Here is a 25279-nt window from a genome sequence, read left to right on the forward strand (position 1 = left end):
CCTTCATGATGTCACAACACGAAGTTTGTGAGTTTTCGCGAATCGCTGTGGGCGTGGCTAAGCACTGTTCGCCAAGAAAACAACGCCTGTTTTGAGGGTCTAAACATGCGCAGAAACTCATGAAACTTGGCACACACATCTGGCCTGGTAAAATGAACAATATTTTATTGTTGATTGTGCTATTTTTACAAAAATGACTCAATAGCGCCCCCTAGGAATTTTTAATGAAGCAGCCCCGGTTGTACGTTTAAGCAAGATCTACGAAAATTTTTAGGTGTATGAGGGAGCCCAAGACCTACAAAAAAGTCTCTTGGACCCATATGCTAAAATGAACAGGAAGTGAGCTACGAATTTTTGAATGTCCCATTTTTGACGATTTTTGCACATTCACAGGGGGCAGACTTTTGCCCACTTCTCCTACACGTTTCATCTGACTGAGTTAAGACTTGACCTGGACCATGTCAAGACCTGAGCCAACGACAGGGGGAAAAATCTTGACTTTTCGAAATACTATATGATGAGGGCGGGGCATCAAAATTTGTGTTTCACAATGAAAAAGGATATGCTTGATAACTCCCCGGTACATGCTCCAAAAAATCCCAAACTTGACATGTATGTTTATCGTCAAGGCCTGAAGTTATCTCTATGACAACATTCAGTTATATATGCAGCGCCACCTAGCCCTTGAGGCATGAAAAAAAAATACCCCACATACGGTATTTTGTACAAAAAATGTAAACTCATTCTAAGTGTGATAACGAAGTCATTTATGAATATTCTTTTAGTTTCCACCACTCAAAATGTTCACTGGCATCAGACTTATCCAAACATATACATATTTTTATTTATTTTCGATAGCCTCTATGGACATTAAAAGCAATATCGTGAATGAAGGATATGCTTAATAACTCCACGGTACATGCTCCAAAAAAAATCCCACACTTGACATGTATGCTTATAATCAAGGCCTGAAGGTATCTCTATGACAACATTCAGTTATAAATACAGCGCCACCTAGCCCTTGAGGCTTATATAAAAAAAATAAAAAATACCCCACATACGGTATTTTGTACAAAAAATGTACACTCATTCTAAGTGTGATAACTAAGTCATTTATGAATATTCTTTTAGTTTCCACCACTCAAATTGTTCACTGGCTTCACACCGATCCGAACGTATGTACGTTTCCATTTTGTTTTATTCATTTTTGATTGCCCCTTTGGACAATAAAAGTAACATTGTGCAATGAGTACAACGAGCGATGATGTGTATATACACTTTTACAAAAAAATACCAATCAGGGCAACTCATTGCCTAAAAATAAAAAAGGACGCTGATTTTTGCAGGTCTTAACAATCACCAAAACCCGTTGAGCTTGATTCACACACTGGCAAAAAAATATTCTACATGTAAACGTTTATTATGCCATTTTCAAAGAAATTTTGCTTCCAATATGCCAGTACCCCAATGTGCCAGTACCCCAACGTGCAAGTACCCCAACGTGCAAGGACCCCAACGTGGCCCGGGCTGCGAGGGCCCTTTATAGCTGCTCGCAGCTCTAGTTATTATTATTATTATTATTCTTCTTTATTCTCCGCAAACGATCGCGATTTTGGGTACCTAAACATTCACGAAAACTCACCGAACTTTGCACACTCCTCAGGCCCGGCGAAAAATTTGATATTATTAAGTCGTCATAACAATGCGACTCGATAGCGCCCCCTAGCGTAGAAAAATAAAAACCAAGCCCTGCACGTTTGAGCTAGAGCAACAAAAATTGGCAGGCACGTGTAGCACCCCGAGACGCACAAAAAAGTCTATTGGGACCATTTAGCTAAAATGTACAGGAAGTGAGCTATGAATTTCTTTATGTCCAATTTTGGCCTATTTTGGCACATTCACTGTGGTCATGCTTTTTCCCCCTTTGCAAACATTTTTCATCCAATTGACTTCAAACTTGGCATTAATCATCTCAAGACCTGAGAGAAAAACTGGGCAAAACATCTTGCCTTTTTGAAATACTATATGACGGGGGCGGGGCATCAAATATTGCCTTTAAAATTTCATTTGTCCAGAAAGAGCAAATGCTTAATAACTCCCATGTTCAAGCTCCAAAAAATCTCAAACTTCTCAGGCAACGTAATAGTCACGGCCTGAAAACATCTATATGATAAAATTCAGTTATACATATAGCGCCACCTAGTGGTTACAATAAATGTCATACTTTACGTTTTTAGCTACTGTGCTGAGCTTGTTGAAGGGATCCATTTGAAAATTGGTCAGAAAAGGCTTAAGATGTTGATCATGCCCCACACCGAATATTGTAACTTTTCGCCAAAGGGCGTGGCCACTACGGTGACGCAAAGTCTGAAGATTTTTCGTGAAAATAAAAGCTGCATTAACTTGACCGAGATGATCCTATCTTCTCAAAATTTCACACATTTGATGAGAGTCCAGCCCTAAAGACATCTACTGACTTATATTTCATCTAACTGATAGCGCCACCTAGTGGCAATTTTTGTTATTACGAATTTTCTTCTACGTTTTTCTCCAAACACGTTAACTGGACCTACCTCATATTTGCTCAGATGAGGGTTTCGGCCTTCATGATGTCACAACACGAAGTTTGTGAGTTTTCGCGAATTGCTGTGGGTGTGGCTAAGCGCTGTTCGCCAAGAAAACAACGCCAGTTTTGAGGGTCTAAACATGCACAGAAACTCATGAAACTTGGCACACACATCTGGCCTGGTAAAATGAGCAATATTTTATTGTTGATTGTGCTATTTTTACAAAAATGACTCAATAGCGCCCCCTAGAAGTTTTTAACGAAGCAGCCCCGGTTGTACGTTTAAGCAAGAACGATGAATATTTTTAGGTGTATGAGGGAGCCCAAGACCTACAAAAAAGTCTCTTGGACCCATATGCTAAAATGAACAGGAAGTGAGCTACGAATTTTTGAATGTCCCATTTTTGACAATTTTTGCACATTCACAGGGCGCAGACTTTTGCCCACTTCTCCTACACGTTTCCTCTGACTGAGTTAAGACTTGACCTGGACCATGTCAAGACCTGAGCCAACGACAGGGGGAAAAATCTTGACCTTTCGAAATACTATATGATGAAGGCGGGGCATCAAAATTTGTGTTTCGCACTGAAAAAGGATATGCTTAATAACTACCCGGTACATGCTCCAAAAAATCCCAAACTTGACATGTATGTTTATCGTCAAGGCCTGAAGCTATCTCTATGACAACATTCAGTTATATATGCAGCGCCACCTAGCCCTTGAGGCATAAAAAAAAAATACCCCACATACGGTATTTTGTACAAAAAATGTAAACTCATTCTAAGGGTGATAACTAAGTCATTTATGAATATTCTTTTAGTTTCCACCACTCAAAATGTTCACTGGCATCAGACTTATCCAAACATATATATATTTTTATTTATTTTTGATAGCCTCTGTGGACATTAAAAGCAATATCGTGAATGAAGGATATGCTTAATAACTCCACGGTACATGCTCCAAAAAAAAATCCCACACTTGACATGTATGCTTATAATCAAGGCCTGAAGGTATCTCGATGACAACATTCAGTTATAAATACAGCGCCACCTAGCCCTTGAGGCTTATATAAAAAAAAAAACCCACATACGGTATTTTGTACAAAAAAATGTAAACTCATTCTAAGTGTGATGACTAAGTCATTTCTGAATATTCTTTTAGTTTCCACCACTCAAATTGCTCACTGGCTTCACACCGATCCAAACGTATGTACGTTTCCATTTTGTTTTATTCATTTTTGATTGCCCCTTTGGACAATAAAAGTAACATTGTGCAATGAGTACAACGAGCGATGATGTGTATATACACTTTTACAAAAAATACCAATCAGGGCAACTCATTGCCTAAAAATAAAAAAGGACGCTGATTTTTGCAGGTCTTAACAATCACCAAAACCCGTTGAGCTTGACACACACTGGCAAAAAAAATATTCTACATGTAAACGTTTATTATGCCATTTTCAAAGAAATTTTGCTTCCAATATGCCAGTACCCCAACGTGCCAGTACCCTAACGTGCAAGTACCCCAACGTGCAAGGACTCCAACGTGGCCCGGGCTGCGAGGGCCCTTTATAGCTGCTCGCAGCTCTAGTTAGGGCCCGAGCAGCGACCGCTGCGAGGTCCCTATTGTTTTTGTAAAAATTATTAGGGCCCGAGCAGCGACCGCTGCGAGGTCCCTCTTGTTTTTGTAAGAATTATTCTTCTTCTTCTTCTTCTTCTTCTTCTTCTTCTTCTTCTTCTTCTCCGTAAACGATCGCATTTTTGAGTACCTAAACATCTCACCAAACTTTGCACACTCCTCAGGCCCGGCGAAAAATTTTATATTATAAAGTCGTCATAACAACGCGACTCTATAGCGCCCCCTAGCGTAGAAAAATAAAAACCAAGCCTGGCACGTTTGAGCTAGAGCAACGAAAATTGGCAGGCACGTGTAGCACCCCGAGACGCACAAAAAAAGTCTATTGGGACCATGTAGCTAAAATGTACAGGAAATGAGCTATGAATTTTTTTATGTCCAATTTTGGCCTATTTTGGCACATTCACTGTGGTCATGCTTTTTCCCCCTCTGCAAACATTTTTCATCCAATTCACATCAAACTTGGCATTTATCATCTCAAGACCTGAGAGAACAACTGGGCAAAAAGTCTTGCCTTTTCGAAATACTATATGATGGGGGCGGGGCATCAAATATTGTCTTTAAAATTTCATTTGTCCAGAAAGAGCAAATGCTTAATAACTCCCATGTTCAAGCTCCAAAAAATCTCAAACTTCTCAGGCAACGTAATAGTCAAGGCCTGAAAACATCTATATGATAAAATTCAGTTATACATATAGCACTACCTAGTGGTAACAATAAATGTCATACTTTACGTTTTTAGCTACTGCGCTGAGCTCGTTGAAGGGATCCAGTTGAAAGTTGGTCAGAAAAGCCTTAAGATGTTGATCATGCCCCACACCGAATATTGTAACTTTTCGCCAAAGGGCGTGGCCGCTACGGTGCCGCAAAGTCTGAAGATTTTCCGTGACAATAAAAGCTGCATGAACTTGACCGAGATGATCCTATCTTCTCAAAATTTCACACATTTGATGAGAGTCCAGCCCTAAAGACATCTACGAACTTATATTTCATCTTACTGATAACGCCACCTAGTGGCAATTTTTTTTCTTACGAATTTTCTTGTACATTTTTCTCCAAACACGTTAACTGACCAACCTCATATTTGCTCAGATGAGGGTTTCGGCCTTCATGATGTCACAACACGAAGTTTGTGAGTTTTCGCGAATCGCTGTGGGCGTTCGCCAAGAAAACAACGCCAGTTTTGATGGTCTAAACATGCGCAGAAACTCATGAAACTTGGCACACACATCTGGCCTGGCAAAATGAGCAATATTTTATCATGTATTGTCCTATTTTTACAAAAATGACTCAATAGCGCCCCCTAGAAATTTTTAACGAAGCAGCCCCGATTGTACGTTTAAGCAAGATCTACGAAAATTTTTAGGTGTATGAGGGAGTCCAAGACCTACAAAAAAGTCTCTTGGACCCATGTGCTAAAATGAACAGGAAGTGAGCTATTAATTTTTGAATGTCCCATTTTTGACGATTTTTGCACATTTTCAGGGGGCATACTTTTGCCCACTTCTCCTACACATTTCATCCGACTGACTTTAGACTTGACCTGGACCATGTCAAGACCTGAGCCAACTACAGGCAGAAAAATCTTGACTTTTGGAAATACTATATGATGAGGGCGGGGCATCAAATTTTGTGTTTCGCACTGAAAAAGGATATGCTTAATAACTCCCCGGTACATGCTCCAAAAAATCCCAAACTTGACATGTATGTTTATAGTCAAAGCCTGAAGGTATCTCTATGACAAAATTCAGTTATATATGCAGCGCCACCTAGCCCTTCAGGCGTGAAAAAAAAATACCCCACATACGGTATTTTGTACAAAAAATGTCAACTCATTCTAAGTGTGATAACTCCCATGTTCAAGCTCCAAAAAATCTCAAACTTCTCAGGCAACGTAATAGTCACGGCCTGAAAGCATCTATATGATAAAATTCAGTTATACATATAGCGCCACCTAGTGGTAACAATAAATGTCATACTTTACGTTTTTAGCTACTGTGCCGAGCTCGTTGAAGGGATCCAGTTGAAAATTGGTCAGAAAAGCCTTAAGATGTTGATCATGCCCCACACCGAATATTGTAACTTTTCGCCAAAGGGCGTGGCCGCTACGGTGACGCAAAGTCCGAAAATTTTTCGTGACAATAAAAGCTGCATGAACTTGACCGAGATGATCCTATCTTCTCAAAATTTCACACATTTGATGAGAGTCCAGCCCTTAAGACATCTACGAACTTATATTTCATCTTACTGATAGCGCCACCTAGTGGCAATTTTTTTTCTTACGAATTTTCTTGTACATTTTTCTCCAAACACGTTGACTGGACCAACCTCATATTTGCTCAGATGAGGGTTTCGGCCTTCATGATGTCACAACACGAAGTTTGTGAGTTTTCGCGAATCGCTGTGGGCGTGGCTAAGCACTGTTCGCCAAGAAAACAACGCCAGTTTTGAGGGTCTAAACATGCGCAGAAACTCATGAAACTTGGCACACACATCTGGCCTGGTAAAATGAACAATATTTTATTGTTGATTGTACTATTTTTACAAAAATGACTCAATAGCGCCCCCTAGAAATTTTTAACGAAGCAGCCCCGATTCTACGTTTAAGCAAGATCTACGAAAATGTTTACGTGTATGAGGGAGCCAAAGACCTACAAAAAAGTCTCTTGGACCCATATGCTAAAATGAACAGGAAGTGAGGTACGAATTTTTGAATGTCCCATTTTTGACGATTTTTGCACATTTTCAGGGGGCATACTTTTGCCCACTTCTCCTACATGTTTTATCCGACTGACTTATGACTTGACCTGGACCATGCCAAGACCTGAGCCAACAACAGACGGAAAAATCTTGACTTTTGGAAATACTATATGATGAGCGCGGGGCATCAAAATTTGTGCTTCGCACTGAAAAAGGATATGCTTAATAACTCCCCGATACATGCTCCAAAAAATCCCAAACTTGACATGTATGTTTATCGTCAAGGCCTGAAGGTATCTCTATGACAACATTCAGTTATATATGCAGCGCCACCTCGCCCTTGAGGCAAAACAAAAAAATACCCCACATACGGTATTTTGTACAAAAAATGTAAACTCATTCTAAGTGTGATAACTAAGTCATTTATGAATATTCTTTTACTTTCCACCACTCAAAATGTTCACTGGCATTAGACTTATCCAAACATGTACTTTTTTATTTATTTTTGATAGCCTCTATGGACATTAAAAGCAATATCGTGAATGAAGGATATGCTTAATAACTCCACGGTACATGCTCCAAAAAAATCCCACACTTGACATGTATGTTTAGAGTCAAGGCTTGAAGGTATCCCTATGACAACATTCCATTATATATACAGCGCCACCTAGCCCTAGAGGCATAAAAAAAAATACACCAACTTAACGGTATTTTTACAAAAAAAAAAAAAAATCCACATGTCAAGGTTTATCATGCCATTTTCAAAGAAATTCTGCTTCCAATGTGCCGTACCTAAACTTGCCAGTACCCCAACGTGCAAGTACCCCAACGTGCAAGTACCCCAACGTGGCCCGGGCTGCGAGGGCCCTTTATAGCTGCTCGCAGCTCTAGTTATTATTATTATTATTATTATTATTATTATTATTATTAGGGCCCGAGCAGCGACCGCTGCGAGGTCCCTATTGTTTTTGTAAAAATTATTATTATTATTATTATTATTAGGGCCCGAGCAGCGACCGCTGCGAGGTCCCTATTGTTTTTGTAAAAATTATTATTATTATTATTATTATTATTATTATTATTATTATTATTATTCTTCTTCTTCTTTATTCTCCGCAAACGATCGCGATTTTGGGTACCTAAACATTCACGAAAACTCACCGAACTTTGCACACTCCTCAGGCCCGGCGAAAAATTTGATATTATTAAGTCGTCATAACAATGCAACTCGATAGCGCCCCCTAGCGTAGAAAAATAAAAACCAAGCCCGGCACGTTTGAGCTAGAGCAACAAAAATTGGCAGGCACGTGTAGCACCCCGAGACACACAAAAAAGTCTATTGGGACCATGTAGCTAGAATGTACAGGAAGTGAGCTATGAATTTTTTTATGTCCAATTTTGGCCTATTTTGGCACATTCACTGTGGTCATGCTTTTTCCCCCTTTGCAAACATTTTTCATCCAATTGACTTCAAACTTGGCATTTATCATCTCAAGACCTGAGAGAACAACTGGGCAAAACATCTTGCCTTTTTGAAATACTATATGACGGGGGCGGGGCATCAAATATTGCCTTTAAAATTTCATTTGTCCAGAAAGAGCAAATGCTTAATAACTCCCATGTTCAAGCTCCAAAAAATCTCAAACTTCTCAGGCAACGTAATAGTCACGGCCTGAAAACATCTATATGATAAAATTCAGTTATACATATAGCGCCACCTAGTGGTTACAATAAATGTCATACTTTACGTTTTTAGCTACTGTGCTGAGCTTGTTGAAGGGATCCATTTGAAAATTGGTCAGAAAAGCCTTAAGATGTTGATCATGCCCCACACCGAATATTGTAACTTTTCGCCAAAGGGCGTGGCCGCTACGGTGACGCAAAGTCTGAAGATTTTTCGTGAAAATAAAAGCTGCATTAACTTGACCGAGATGATCCTATCTTCTCAAAATTTCACACATTTGATGAGAGTCCAGCCCTAAAGACATCTACTGACTTATATTTCATCTAACTGATAGCGCCACCTAGTGGCAATTTTTTTTCTTACGAATTTTCTTCTACGTTTTTCTCCAAACACGTTAACTGGACCTACCTCATATTTGCTCAGATGAGGGTTTCGGCCTTCATGATGTCACAACACGAAGTTTGTGAGTTTTCGCGAATTGCTGTGGGTGTGGCTAAGCGCTGTTCGCCAAGAAAATAACGCCAGTTTTGAGGGTCTAAACATGCACAGAAACTCATGAAACTTGGCACACACATCTGGCCTGGTAAAATGAGCAATATTTTATTGTTGATTGTGCTATTTTTACAAAAATGACTCAATAGCGCCCCCTAGAAGTTTTTAACGAAGCAGCCCCGGTTGTACGTTTAAGCAAGAACGACGAATATTTTTAGGTGTATGAGGGAGCCCAAGACCTACAAAAAAGTCTCTTGGACCCATATGCTAAAATGAACAGGAAGTGAGCTACGAATTTTTGAATGTCCCATTTTTGACAATTTTTGCACATTCACAGGGGGCAGACTTTTGCCCACTTCTCCTACACGTTTCATCTGACTGAGTTAAGACTTGACCTGGACCATGTCAAGTCCTGAGCCAACGACAGGGGGAAAAATCTTGACCTTTCGAAATACTATATGATGAAGGCGGGGCATCAAAATTTGTGTTTCGCACTGAAAAAGGATATGCTTAATAACTCCCCGGTACATGCTCCAAAAAATCCCAAACTTGACATGTATGTTTATCGTCAAGGCTTGAAGCTATCTCTATGACAACATTCAGTTATATATGCAGCGCCACCTAGCCCTTGAGGCATAAAAAAAAAATACCCCACATACGGTATTTTGTACAAAAAATTTAAACTCATTCTAAGTGTGATAACTAAGTCATTTATGAATATTCTTTTAGTTTCCACCACTCAAAATGTTCACTGGCATCAGACTTATCCAAACATATATATATTTTTATTTATTTTTGATAGCCTCTGTGGACATTAAAAGCAATATCGTGAATGAAGGATATGCTTAATAACTCCACGGTACATGCTCCAAAAAAAATCCCACACTTGACATGTATGCTTATAATCAAGGCCTGAAGGTATCTCGATGACAACATTCAGTTATAAATACAGCGCCACCTAGCCCTTGAGGCTTATATAAAAAAAAAAAACCCACATACGGTATTTTGTACAAAAAATGTACACTCATTCTAAGTGTGATGACTAAGTCATTTCTGAATATTCTTTTAGTTTCCACCACTCAAATTGTTCACTGGCTTCACACCGATCCAAACGTATGTACGTTTCCATTTTGTTTTATTCATTTTTGATTGCCCCTTTGGACAATAAAAGTAACATTGTGCAATGAGTACAACGGGCGATGATGTATATATACACTTTTACAAAAAATATCAATCAGGGCAACTCATTGCCTAAAAATAAAAAAGGACGCTGATTTTTGCAGGTCTTAACAATCACCAAAACCCGTTGAGCTTGACACACATTGGCAAAAAAAATATTCTACATGTAAACGTTTATTATGCCATTTTCAAAGAAATTTTGCTTCCAATATGCCAGTACCCTAACGTGCAAGTACCCCAACGTGCAAGGACTCCAACGTGGCCCGGGCTGCGAGGGCCCTTTATAGCTGCTCGCAGCTCTAGTTATTATTATTCTTCTTCTTCTTCTTCTTTATTCTCCGCAAACGATCGCGATTTTGGGTACCTAAACATTCACGAAAACTCACCAAACTTTGCACACTCCTCAGGCCCGGCGAAAAATTTGATATTATGAAGTCGTCATAACAATGCGACTCGATAGCGCCCCCTAGCGTAGAAAAATAAAAACCAAGCCCGGCACGTTTGAGCTAGAGCAACAAAAATTGGCAGGCACGTGTAGCACCGCGAGACGCACAAAAAAGTCTATTGGGACCATGTAGCTAAAATGTACAGGAAGTGAGCTATGAATTTTTTTATGTCCAATTTTGGCCTATTTTGGCACATTCACTGTGGTCATGCTTTTTCCCCCTTTGCAAAAATTTTTCATCCAATTGACTTCAAACTTGGCATTTATCATCTCAAGACCTGAGAGAAAAACTGGGCAAAACATCTTGCCTTTTTGAAATACTATATGACGGGGGCGGGGCATCAAATATTGCCTTTAAAATTTCATTTGTCCAGAAAGAGCAAATGCTTAATAACTCCCATGTTCAAGCTCCAAAAAATCTCAAACTTCTCAGGCAACGTAATAGTCACGGCCTGAAAACATCTATATGATAAAATTCAGTTATACATATAGCGCCACCTAGTGATTACAATAAATGTCATACTTTACGTTTTTAGCTACTGTGCTGAGCTTGTTGAAGGGATCCATTTGAAAATTGGTCAGAAAAGCCTTAAGATGTTGATCATGCCCCACACCGAATATTGTAACTTTTCGCCAAAGGGCGTGGCCGCTACGGTGACGCAAAGTCTGAAGATTTTTCGTGAAAATAAAAGCTGCATTAACTTGACCGAGATGATCCTATCTTCTCAAAATTTCACACATTTGATGAGAGTCCAGCCCTAAAGACATCTACTGACTTATATTTCATCTAACTGATAGCGCCACCTAGTGGCAATTTTTTTTCTTACGAATTTTCTTCTACGTTTTTCTCCAAACACGTTAACTGGACCTACCTCATATTTGCTCAGATGAGGGTTTCGGCCTTCATGATGTCACAACACGAAGTTTGTGAGTTTTCGCGAATTGCTGTGGGTGTGGCTAAGCGCTGTTCGCCAAGAAAACAACGCCAGTTTTGAGGGTCTAAACATGCACAGAAACTCATGAAACTTGGCACACACATCTGGCCTGGTAAAATGAGCAATATTTTATTGTTGATTGTGCTATTTTTACAAAAATGACTCAATAGCGCCCCCGAGAGGTTTTTAACGAAGCAGCCCCGGTTGTACGTTTAAGCAAGAACGACGAATATTTTTAGGTGTATGAGGGAGCCCAAGACCTACAAAAAAGTCTCTTGGACCCATATGCTAAAAGGAACAGGAAGTTAGCTACGAATTTTTGAATGTCCCATTTTTGACTATTTTTGCACATTCACAGGGGGCAGACTTTTGCCCACTTCTCCTACACGTTTCATCTGACTGAGTTAAGACTTGACCTGGACCATTGTCAAGACCTGAGCCAACGACAGGGGGAAAAATCTTGACCTTTCGAAATACTATATGATGAAGGCGGGGCATCAAAATTTGTGTTTCGCACTGAAAAAGGATATGCTTAATAACTCCCCGGTACATGCTCCAAAAAATCACAAACTTGACATGTATGTTTATCGTCAAGGCCTGAAGCTATCTCTATGACAACATTCAGTTATATATGCAGCGCCACCTAGCCCTTGAGGCATAAAAAAAAAAATACCCCACATACGGTATTTTGTACAAAAAATGTAAACTCATTCTAAGTGTGATAACTAAGTCATTTATGAATATTCTTTTAGTTTCCACCACTCAAAATGTTCACTGGCATCAGACTTATCCAAACATATATATATTTTTATTTATTTTTGATAGCCTCTATGGACATTAAAAGCAATATCGTGAATGAAGGATATGCTTAATAACTCCACGGTACATGCTCCAAAAAAAATCCCACACTTGACATGTATGCTTATAATCAAGGCCTGAAGGTATCTCTATGACAACATTCAGTTATAAATACAGCGCCACCTAGCCGTTGAGGCTTATATAAAAAAAATTAAAAAAAATACCCCACATACGGTATTTTGTACAAAAAATGTACACTCATTCTAAGTGTGATAACTAAGTCATTTATGAATATTCTTTTAGTTTCCACCACTCAAATTGTTCACTGGCTTCACACCGATCCAAACGTATGTACGTTTCCATTTTGTTTTATTCATTTTTGATTGCCCCTTTGGACAATAAAAGTAAACATTGTGCAATGAGTACAACGAGAGATGATGTGTATATACACTTTTACAAAAAAATACCAATCAGGGCAACTCATTGCCTAAAAATAAATAAGGACGCTGATTTTTGCAGGTCTTAACAATCACCAAAATCCGTTGAGCTTGACAGACACTGGCAAAAAAAATATTCTACATGTAAACGTTTATTATGCCATTTTCAAAGAAATTTTGCTTCCAATATGCCAGTACCCCAACGTGCCAGTACCCCAACGTGCAAGTACCCCAACGTGCAAGGACCCCAACGTGGCCCGGGCTGCGAGGGCCCTTTATAGCTGCTCGCAGCTCTAGTTATTATTATTCTTTATTCTCCGCAAACGATCGCATTTTTGAGGACCTAAACATTTACGAAAACTCACCGAAATTTGCACACTCTTCGGGCCCGGCGAAAAATTTGATATTCTGACGTTGTCATAAAAATGTTACTCTATAGCGCCACCTAGCATAAAAAAATAAAAACCAATCCCGGCACTTTTGACCAAGAGCTACGAAAATTGGCAGGCTCTTGTAGCACCCCGGGACGCACAAAAGGTCAATTGGGACCATGTAGCGAAAATGTACAGGAAGTGAGCTATGAATTTTTTAATGTCCAATTTTGGCCTATTTTGGCACATTCACTGTGGTCATGCTATTTCCCCCTTTGCAAACATTTTTCATCCAATTGACTTCAAACTTGGTATTTATCATCTCAAGACCTGAGAGAACAACTGGGCAAAACATCTTGCCTTTTCGAAATACTATATGACGGGGGCGGGGCATCAAATATTGCCTTTAAAATTTCATTTTTCCAGAAAGACAAAATGCTTAATAACTCCCATGTTAAAGCTCCAAAAAATCTCAAACTTCTCAGGCAACATAATAGTCACGGCCTGAAAACATATATACGATAAAATTCATTTATACATATAGCGCCACCTAGTGGTAACAATAAATGTCATACTTTACGTTTTTAGCTACAGCGCTGAGCTCCTTGAAGGGATCCAGTTGAAAATTGTTCAGAAAAGCCTTAAGATGTTGATCATGCCCCACGCCGAATATTGTAACTCTTGGCCAAAGGGCGTGGCCGCTACGGTGACGCAAAGTCTGAAGATTTTTCGTGACAATAAAAGCTGCATTAACTTGACCCAGATGATCCTATCTTCTCAAAATTTCACACATTTGATGAGAGTCCAGCCCTAAAGACATCTACGAACTTATATTTCATCTTACTGATAGCGCCACCGACTGGTGACTTTTTTTTCTTACGATTTTTCTTCAACGTTTTTTTCCAACCACGTTAACTGGACCAACCTCATATTTGCTCAGATGAGGGTTTCGGCCTTCACGATGTCACAACACGAAGTTTGTGAGTTTTCGCGAATCGCTGTGGCCGTGGCTAAGCGCTGTTCGCCAAGAAAACAAGGCCAGTTTTGAGATTCTAAACATGCACAGAAACTCATGAAACTTGGCAAAGACATCTGGCCTGGTAAAATGAGCAATATTTTATTGTTGATTGTGCTATTTTTACAGAAATGACTCAATAGCGCCCCCTAGAAATTTTTAACGAAGCAGCCCCGGTTGTACGTTTAAGCAAGAATGACAAATATTTTTAGGTGTATGAGGGAGCCCAAGACCTACAAAAAAAGTCTCTTGGACCCATGTGCTAAAATGAACAGGAAGTGAGCTACGAATTTTTGAATGCCCCATTTTTGACGATTTTTGCACATTTACAGGGGGCATACTTTTTCCCACTTCTCCTACATGTTTCATCTGACTGACTTCAGACTTGACCTGGACCATGTCAAGACCTGAGCCAACGACAACATTCAGTTATATATGCAGCGTCACCTAGCCCTTGAGGCATGAAAAAAAAATACCCCACTTACGGTATTTTTACAAAAATTGTAAACACGTTTCGCAATGAAAAAGGATATGCTTGATAACTCCCCGGTAAATGCTCCAAAAAATCCCAAACTTGACATGTATGTTTATCGTCAAGGCCTGACGGTATCTCTATGACAACTTTCAGTTATATATGCAGCGCCACCGAGCCCTTGAGCCATGAAAAAAAAATACCCCACTTACGGTATTTTTACAAAAATTGTAAACTCATTCTCAGTGTGATAACTAAGTCATTTATGAATATTCTTTTACTTCCACCACTCAAAATGTTCACTGGCATCAGACCTATCCAAACATACATACTTTTTATTTAGTTTTATTTATTTTTGATAGCCTTTATGGACGTTAAAAGCAGTATCGTGAATGAAGGATATGCTTAATAACTCCCCGGTACATGCTACAAAAAATCCCAAACTTGACATGTATATTTATAGTCAAGGCCTGAAGGTATCTCTATGACAAAATTCAGTTATAAATACTGCGCCACCTAGTCCTTGAGGCGTAAAAAAAAATCAACAACCCCACTTACGGTATTTTGAACAAAATTTGTGAACTCGTAAGTGTTATAACAAAGTCATTTATGAATATTCTTTTACTTTCCACTACTCAAGATGTTCACTGGTATCAGACCGATCCAAACATATGTACTTTTTTTATTCAGTTTCTTTTTTTTTTTTTTTATCGCCTCTGTGGACAATAAAAGCAACATTGTGCAATGAGTACGAGCGATGATGGGTATATATACACTTTTGCAAAAAAAAAAAAAAAAAACAGTCAGGTCAACTCATTCCCTAAAAATAAAAACGGACGCTGATTTTTGCAGATCTTGACAATCACCAAAACACATTCAGCTTGACACACACATCACACCTGGCAAAAAAAATTCACATGTAAAGGTTTATCATGCCATGTTCAAAGAAACTTTGCTCCAAATGTGCCAGTACCCCAATGTGCGAGTACCCCAACGTGCAAGTACCCAAACGTGCAAGTATCCCAACGTGGCCCGGGCTGCGAGGGCCCTTTATAGCTGCTCGCAGCTCTAGTTTCACTTGTTTCTAGTTAATTTACACTAAGAAGAAGTGTATTTTATCTCATATTAAGCAGACGTGTTTTTGCAGTGCAGAAAATAGTATTGTTTTGGAAGGAGGTTAAAAATGTAATGGAAATAATTATCCTTAAATCTATACCAGTGGATCCCCAGTTGTTTTTGTTCGGCCTTTACCCTGAGAGACAGGGGCGTGCAGTGATCTTTGAAGGGGCAGGTGCTCAAATTAAAAAAAGGGGCACATGTATAACCGATGGAATTCGAGTATCGTCATCGACCCACTCTGGGTTCGAACTGCAGCATCACCTTGGAAGTGGAGCACACTGACTGATAAGTTAAAAGTCAGCAAAAGGGCAAAAGACCCTGTGAAAGCTCAGAGAAGGGAAGTTATACTAAAGTACAATCGCACAGCTCAAGCTGGCATCTGTTACACATGGAAGAAGAGTTTGAAACGCCTTACAGAACCATAATTTACAATATAACTCATCGTACTATAGTTCTGTAAGGCTGTATTGACAACGCTCATTAATCTTGAGCTGGCTGAATTGTAGCAGCCAATACAAAATTCACGATAAACTTTACATATGACCACAACATACAATGTTCATTGTCCATTGCCCCTTTCCCTAACCTTAAAGGGACACTTTACTTATTCATGAAGATGATGATGTCTTCCTGGTCTAAATTGTAGCACATCACAATCTGTAAACAATGTGCAATATTTTTCGTGAATCCTGTTCACTTCAACATGTGCACTTTGTTAGCGCTTTCTGCACATTTGCAGGTTTTCTTTTCTTATTTTGGGGCATGAGTGCAATAACCGCACAATCACTACTGCTGAACTAAAATGGCCAGCCTTTTTTATGGCCCCTTTAGCTTTCATATTCAAAACACACACACACACACACACACACACAAATCGTGATCATTCTTTGCCTAAGTTGGAGGGTGAAGAACAATTTCAGAATATATTGCTCAGTTTCTTCTGCATTTTGATTGTTCAAATGATAAAAAAAATAGTTTGTTGAAATAAAATCCAACAGTATTTGACTAAATATTATGCTATCCTGGTGTTATGTCACTAATGCTTTCATGTGATACACACAACAGAATGCATACTGTACATATTTAAAAAAATAAATAAATGTAAAATACACTTTCAATGGCGAAATAAGTTCAAACAATGGCATTTTATTATCACGTTTACTGGCTAGTAGAACAAAAAATAATAATAATTTAACTTGACAAGCCAAATTTCGAAATGTGAAGGAAAAGGTTACTTATGGGACAAGTGCAAACAATATAGATGTAGAACAGAAAATGTGTATTTGGAAATCTAGTTAATCCATACTTACTGAAAACATTTCAGATGCACATGGCTGACACTTTCATTGCTCACATTTTTTTTTTAACATAGAAATCTGGTGTTCAGGTGTGTCAATTTGATAACTTCATCTTTCTTTGACCTTGTGACTGAAGCAATGTTGTGGTTCACATTGGGAAGTTCAGCACGCTTCTTTTGCAATGACAGCATTTTCGTCTGCACCACATCTCTCATCAAATCTCCACGATACAAGTACTTTTTCTCCTTTTTGATGATTTTGGCAACCCACTTTCGGTTGTGGCTCAGAGACTTCGGGTAAACTATGTTATATCGTGGCAGCCCAGTTTTTGTTGTGATAGCTTGCATTCGCCCAACATGATAATTATGGTCGATCGCTGCCAACTGTGTCCGACACACCATTCCCTCATAACTGAAATGATGCCTCTTTGGAGCATACTTTGTAATGAGACTATGGTAGACTTCAAGGCTACCAGTATGACAGTACTTTGTCACACGTTTGAGATCAGATTACCATGCCTTTGATTGTTCGTCATCATCGGAGAGGGGAGGGTGCTGACAGGCATGGAATTTTTTTTTGTCATGCCACGAGTGAACATTTTCTGTGTGATACACAATTGAGCTCCACTTTTCCAGCAGCAGTTCAGCATCATCCTCGCAAGTCATTGAACACCACCACAGATAATTGCTGATTGACTGGATCCATAGCCTCAAGTCCTGACATTCGTTTTTCGCTTTGGAACACAGTTTTTTTTTATGACACCCTTCGCAAGATGCCAGACAATATACTGATGGATTATTTCACTGTATTCAGTCCTCATGATCTTAGCAATACTTAAGTGACGGTCGGTTGCCAAGATTCCGATGTTGATGTTTTCCTCTTTTAGTGTATTCAGACACTTCTTGAGTCCAATTGGTTCCATGGCATTGGAGTTCTTCACTTGTAGGATCTGCAATGTTTGCAATGTGAAAAATCACAACATAACCACATTCACCTTCCATGAGAGTGTACGTCCCATATTTGGCACAATATCCTGGGCTGTCGCACCGACCATCTCCACACAAAGTTATTTTCTGTTCACCATTCAAGCCATCCAGCAAGGCAGCACGAATGGACAGCCATGTCTCATTCACCACAGGGAATAAATATTTTTTTCTGCAAGTTATAGAACCTAGTCTCACTAACAATCGGCATATTAAGATGGTCAGCGATATCAAACATTGTTGTGTAGGTGTTTCCAGAAAAGAGGATTGCTGCTGAAAATAGTAAATTTCCAGCACCCATCTTGTTTAGCAGTGGTTGTGAACACCAAGAAAACAACCGGAAGAACATTTGGTGTTCACAATCATTCTGGATCCAGAGATGTGTCTCTGCAATTCCACGACTTCAGATGAGCAACCTTTAATTCTACATGTTTTGAAAAGTTCCAAGAGAGGACCTTCAAAAACTAAGTATTTAATCTGGTCTGCGATATTGTCTTGTCCTGAGTCTTTCCAAGGGCACGAATCATCTTCGTCACTGAGATCTGAATCTGATTCTGTATCAGAGTCGTTAATCGACGAGGGCACATAGTCTTGGTCTATAACTATTTTCCTTTTCTTCAAGGGATTTTCATACTTATTTTCAGTTTCCCCACATGAGAATACATCACTTGGTCTTGACAGTGTTCCAATGTGCATTGAATTGTTTGCATTGACGCTGCATTGAAACAAATCATATTGTTCTTCCTGTACATTTTGGGCATAATTGTGATCCTTATTAACGCATTTGTAACAAAATCTAAAAGTTCTATAGTTTGTGTGGATGCATGTGAGATTAAGTGACAAATATCCGAAGTCTGTGTGGATGCCTCTGAAATGAAATGGAAAAAAAATAGATCAGAACTGAAGACTTACATTTAATACTATAAACATCTCTCTACATTTCCTCAATGAACAACCCTCTTCCCCAAACTTACCCGACATAGATGGTATAAGCGAGGCTGTACATGGAACTGATTGTCTGCAGTTGGTGCAGGGACCATGAACAGGTGATGTTGATGGTTCAGATGATGTAGGCCCAGTTGGATCCGTCGGTACTGACAGGTCAGCATCATCAGCCACAGGACAGATTGTGGGAGTTGTCGGCTCAGGCAAACTTGACAACAGCTCCTCGACCATCTGAAAATAAAGAGACAGATATGTTAAAAAAATATATAATAATAATAATTCATATATATATATATATATATATATATATACACACATAATGTTTTTGCTTTTTTTTAAATCTAGTTGTATGATGAATAGATAGACAGTTCGTACTTGTGTGGGATGGGGGTAATGTGTAGAATTATTGAGGATGAATTTTTCTAAACGCTTAACCTGGTAAGATGACAGTTTATTTTTCATTTTTTGTACTTGGTATTATTTTGTGTACTTCTGTCCCAACCAGCTCGTAATTTTACACCAAGGTAAGACCAAAACGATATTGACCCATTTTTAATAATGCCATGTTATGATAAATTGAGTATTGTGACGTGACTGGCGTCCATAATAAATACATAACAAATTGTACTGTATGATGCACACAGCACTGGTGCAGTTGCAGTTATTTCAGGAAAAAGAAAAAATAATATAATTATATGTATCGTCGTTACAGCGCCCAACCTCCCCTAGCTGTTTTTTTTTTTTTCTTTTTTGCATAGCGTCCCGATGATGTAAACGAAAGCTTGCAAGAAGGTTGTGTATTAACCGTGTTTATTTATAGACAGAATGAATTAAGGAAATGCGAGACACCGTTAGCTAGGCTGGTTATCAATGGTTTGGATCCGAATGAAATGAATAGAAATGCAAATGAAACTGGAATGCACCACAAGAAGAACAGCGGGACAGAACACAAATGTAGTATGTCGCACATGCCGATGATAATGACTCTAATCCACATTCTATACGTTTTTTGTTAAAATAAGATTCTGAACATAGTCAATTTGTGAAGTATAAACAACTTACGAGCTAATAAAACATAACGTCCTCGTCCCCGTACTTGACGATGTTTACACTCAAATGAATTATGAAATAAAACAGTCAGTGCAGTATAATACCCCCCCAAACATGCTTACCTTTCTCTTTAATGTTGCTTCTCTTCTCCGAGATCTTGCAGTGGCCGCCGGTAGACATCGATTTGTGCCGGCTGTTGGTGAGAGTAAAGGCTCCGTGTTGCTAGCAGTTGCGGAAGTAGCCGCCAGAGATCCTCCATCGGCTGGATCAATTCCCACGTCTGGTTCTTTAAAGATACTCGGCACTGCGTTGGGCTTTAGTATTAGGCGTGTGGCGTACCCCATCTCAAATTTTAACATATTTTCGAAGTCCTCATGCCTGAAATGTTCGCTGCACACACGCGCCTGCTTGTCCTTGCCGGGAGGTTGACAGCACTTAGCAAGCCATTGTCTACGCAAATAGCCTTTTTTTGGGATAACATACCAGTGCGCACCTCGCGGGTTTTTCCTTGACGACACCTTGCAAAATTTTGCAATACAGTAAGGCATAAGTGACGTTTGTGTCCTCCTCCTCGTTATGTCTGCGTGAACTACTATTCGCCAAGCGAGTATACACACTTGTTACGTCACCACTTGGGGGTGTTCCAACACGGAAGTACTTCTATGATGAAAAAAAGTTAAATAAATCAATATAGGGGTGTATTCTTCAGCTCTTATGCATGTTTCGTAGCTAAACTAACTATTTACTGCCAATCAAGCCAAACATGTAAAATTAAAGGTGCCTTCCTTTAATCATCAGAATTGATTCAAGCCTAAACTGTAAAACTAAGTCTTGACCCTAAGAAAGAGGTCTTGAGTTGTGAGGACCGACCAAAATGTCTCCACTTCACAAAAATGTAATTTTTGAACTGTTGGTTAAAAATTCATTTTGGTTCTCAATGTACACACACATTTATCGATTTTTTATTTTTATTTTTTATTTATATATTTTTTTGTTAGGGGGCACACTTCTTCAACCGAAATCTAATGTTTTTCAGGCTGAACAGTGGCATTGTGACAATGCAAAAAGTGCTCAGAAATATTTTTTGTCATGTAAAAGCGACAGTTCATCATGAAATCTAAAAGACAAATGAAAATCAATGGTGTAGTTCTGTGTGCATTTATTCAACTCAAAAGTTCATTAGCATGTCAGAAGGAATAACTCTGTGACGCAGCCCCTTTTATCGTCGAGGGGCGAGCAGTTGCCTTCCTCCGCTGGTTGGATTTAAGGCCGTACGATACGGACAAAATTTTATATCTTGTGGTTTTTGCCAGACATCTCTATTCTTTGGTCTTTGACTCAGCATGAGACTTTGCATCGGTTCAGTGTTTTATGGTGTCAGCATGCTGTAATTTATTTTATTGATACTTATTACTAATATTCACTTCCCTATGTCTTACTAATGTATTATTACTTTTATTTACATGTATAACTACATACTTGTATTAATTTTATTTTGTGTTATTTCATTTCACTTGCCTCTACTGCAAGACTGATAATGATACACAAAGCAAAATATCAATCTAAAAGGACCATGTGTAAAGTGCATTGTTTATTATAACTTGGTGACAGTCAATATTAACAAGCTTAGGAACAAAAAACAGAATTCAACTCACATTGTACTGCAATATATTAAGTAATTTTATCCTGCAACATAAGGTATTGCTGTTGTTTTGTTTTTGTGTGCCTGCGTGTGTGTGTGTGTGTGTGTGTGGAGGGGGGCGGGGTGTCAGTTTAACCGCATCACTGTGTGCGTTGTTCTACAAATTGTCCATGCATACGTTGTGTGTGTGGCTTGACTGATTAAAATACGTTTCTCCACTCACTTGAACATGTGATCATGTGAACGTTATAACGTGAGAACTCACAGGAATTCCAGCGATGTGAACAGTGTCAGCCTTGATCGAGGGTGACGTTGTGGTGGCACCCATTACAGTACGTCGCTTTGCTTTTTTTTTTAATCCACAAAAAGGCAGCGGGAGACACAATTTGCTACATAAATATGACGTGGGCGGCCATCCGGCCGGCGGACGAGCGCGCGCAGGCTGACGTGGAAGTAGATTTGTAGGACGTGCGTCTGATCGCCCCCACCCGTCCTCTTGTCATTGGCTATTAGGATCTCGCAGGAGTTGCAACCAACTGTAGCAACATAGTGTAATAATAATAGATAATCATAAATATTTTTTTTTAATGTTTGAATTTAGTTTTGGAAGGCAACAAAATTTGTATTACACGCACAAAAAAAAGGTTGGACGAAGGGGCATTTTGGGCACGTCTTGTTAAAAGGGCATGTGCTTGGGCACCCATACCCCCCCGTGCCTGCTGAGAGACATACATTTTCTCATAATGAACGGATGCTTTTGGACTTATGTTTGCTCAATGCCAAATGATGAATATCCCTTTCTTGGAAGAAATGTTAGACCAAAGTTGGAACAATGGAAACGCCAAACGTTAGCAACTCTTCCATTAGAAAGAATTACATATGTCTTAAAGGGCAAAAAGGACACAGTTGAAGCGAACTGGAAGCCTTTTATATAATTCATAAAGAATGATGATGTTCAGTAGATTGGATTTATGGTTATTTTAATTGTATAGGAATACTTAGCACTAGTTTGTGTTATGAGTACTTATTTTGTTTTGTTTATTGTGTAAGCATTGCATGATATCCTGGATTGTATTTGCATTGTTTTGGAAAAAAAAAAAGAATAAAAATGGAAAGAAAAATATATGAACAGTGATCTTACTAACTTCGTAAAAGATGATCGCTGCTAATCCGCAAATACTTTTGAGGGCTGCCTCTCGAGTCCGGCTGCTCCCATCGACGTCTTCATCGGTAGGTACGCGATAAAAAGCTATGTTTGGTTTACACACTTTCTTGTCTATTAGTACAACCGACTGCACTAGCAAGCTATAACCAATTTAGAAAATAATCGATTAGATACAGGACAATACGTTGTACGAGATTCAGTGGATTTGTATGAGGCAAGCGGTTCTTTTGCCGTCCAACGTCCGGAAAGGGGTGTTCCTATGAGGGCTGTGACATCACGTGCAAATGGTATTTATGTTATATTGTGTAACTTGTTTTGAAAAGCATAGAATACAACTCAATGGAATCACAAAATCACATATAAAGTACATTGACCTGTGATTTGTTGATGACATGGTTGGCCTCCAGTTGAATAGAAAATTTCACCCCAAGTTCCGAAGAGAAGGATCCCACTGGTGACAGTGTCCCTGATGTCAAAACAATGCTGTGCATCGTCCCACTTAAGTCAGAAAAGGCCTAAAAAAAAGACAATACACACAACAGGTTTAAACTAATCATTCCATTAATCCATCCATCCATCCATCCATTCATTTTCTGAACCGTGTTTCCTCATAAAGGTCACAGGTGTGCTGGAGCCTATCCCAGCTGTCTTCGGGTAGTAGGCGGGGTAAACCCTGAACTTGTTGCCAGCCTATCGCAAGGCACACACAGCTCAGCTCAACTTTATTTATAAAGCACTTTAAAAACAGGCATTGCTCTCTACCAGAGGTGTCACACATACGGCCCGCGGGCCGGATCAGGCCCGCAATGGGGTTTCGCCCGGCCCGCGAGATGATTTTGTAAAGTAAAGAATAATTTGTAATGTGGGACCAATTAATCAGCTGGCCACAATCAAAACATATAAATTTATAATTTCACAAGCAGTCCTCAGATGAGCAATGCAACTTGTATGGATGTCATTATTTTACACACAGCTTAAAGTTGTGGTTTGTTTATTTATTTCTTTATTTAGTTATTTTATTTTAAATCATAGACTGACAAAAATTAAATACAACATAAATTAATTACTGGTAACACTATAGATATGACAAGGATTAACATCCTTATATTAATTAATTTGCTCCCATTTTAAATATTAAGTGTTCCAAGTGTGTTTTAATGATAGCGCATACAGAAAAGGCTTTGATGCAGCCTCTGAACTTAAGAGAACTGTTGAAGCAATGGTAGTTATTACAAAAACGACCAGCAGGTGGCAGCAGAGTATAAGAGATCAACCAGGGCCCTGTTTCCCCCACAGTTTTAAACAGATTTGTGAATCATGATAAAACTTAGCTATATTTGAATGCTAATTGCTGCAAAACGGAAAGAGATAGAAATATCCTTTTTTTCCTGATGAAATAAGAGATGCTAATCTTTCTTTTGGTAGGTTCCATGTTTTTATAACAATAGAACACAATATTCTGTGGGCCTTGCAAAAGTCAGTCAAAATCCAGGAAAACCGCCGGGATCAAAGGGTGTTGCTTCAGTGAAAATGGCGAGTGACAATATATATGCAAAACAGGTAGATTTAACACATCCAGAACACATCCAGGCAAAGTGTTGCCGCGTTACATTTGCATTCATGTTATTTTTTGGAACAGTACAGCTCAACAGAGCTCAACAGATTACAGTTGAGCTCCGTAATTTAGGGCTAGCCTACAAATAGCAAAAATCTGCGTATAATTGACGGCAAAATGTTTAAACCATGATTTTACTGATCCGGCCCACTTGGAAATATATTTTCCTCCATGCAGCCCCTGAGCTAATATGAGTTTGACACCCGTGCTCCATATAAAGTGTTGTACATGAAACATAAATCAGTTGTGCAGTAAAGAAAAAGGTAACAAAAACAAGAACAAAGCAAACATTTTAAGTGAGTATACAATTTTTTTATAAGTAAATAAAATTTACATCAGTCAATTAATAAGTGGCCAAGTGAATAAAGAAATAAAAAAATACATAGATAAATAAATAAAATAAACATCAAATTCCTACACATCACAAAACCAAGGGGGATCCCCTTTAAGCCTCCGCTTCGCCCTCGGTACCTCCAATTGTGTTTGGTCTGCTGACCTGAGGCACCGGTCAGGTGTGTAGGGGTGCAAGAGCTCAGCGAGATAAGGTGGGGTAAGCCCATTTAGTAATTTAAAAACAAATAAAACAATCTTAAAATGGACTCTAAATTTCACGGGCAGCCAGTGAAGAGAGGCCAGGATAGGGGTTGTGTGTTCCCTCTTATGGGCACCAGTAAGGAGACAAGCAGCAGCATTTTGGACAAGCTGGACACGCTTGAGGGAGGACTGGCTGATT

General features: G+C 39.1%; 1 protein-coding gene across 5 annotated transcripts in view; it reads right to left on the reverse strand.

Annotated features, from left to right (window-relative positions):
- brip1 (BRCA1 interacting helicase 1) overlaps nt 1-25279 on the reverse strand; it is a 484938-nt gene that overhangs the window by 151780 nt on the left and 307879 nt on the right. For all 5 annotated transcript variants that reach the window (XM_077540670.1, XM_077540669.1, XM_077540668.1 and 2 more), the window contains one exon: nt 23306-23446. In XM_077540670.1, the coding sequence (XP_077396796.1) occupies nt 23306-23446 (141 nt within the window). The remainder of the gene's footprint in view (nt 1-23305; nt 23447-25279) is intronic.

This window comes from Festucalex cinctus, chromosome 13 (assembly GCF_051991245.1).
Source record: "Festucalex cinctus isolate MCC-2025b chromosome 13, RoL_Fcin_1.0, whole genome shotgun sequence".
In the NCBI taxonomy this organism is placed as follows: Eukaryota; Metazoa; Chordata; class Actinopteri; order Syngnathiformes; family Syngnathidae; genus Festucalex; species Festucalex cinctus.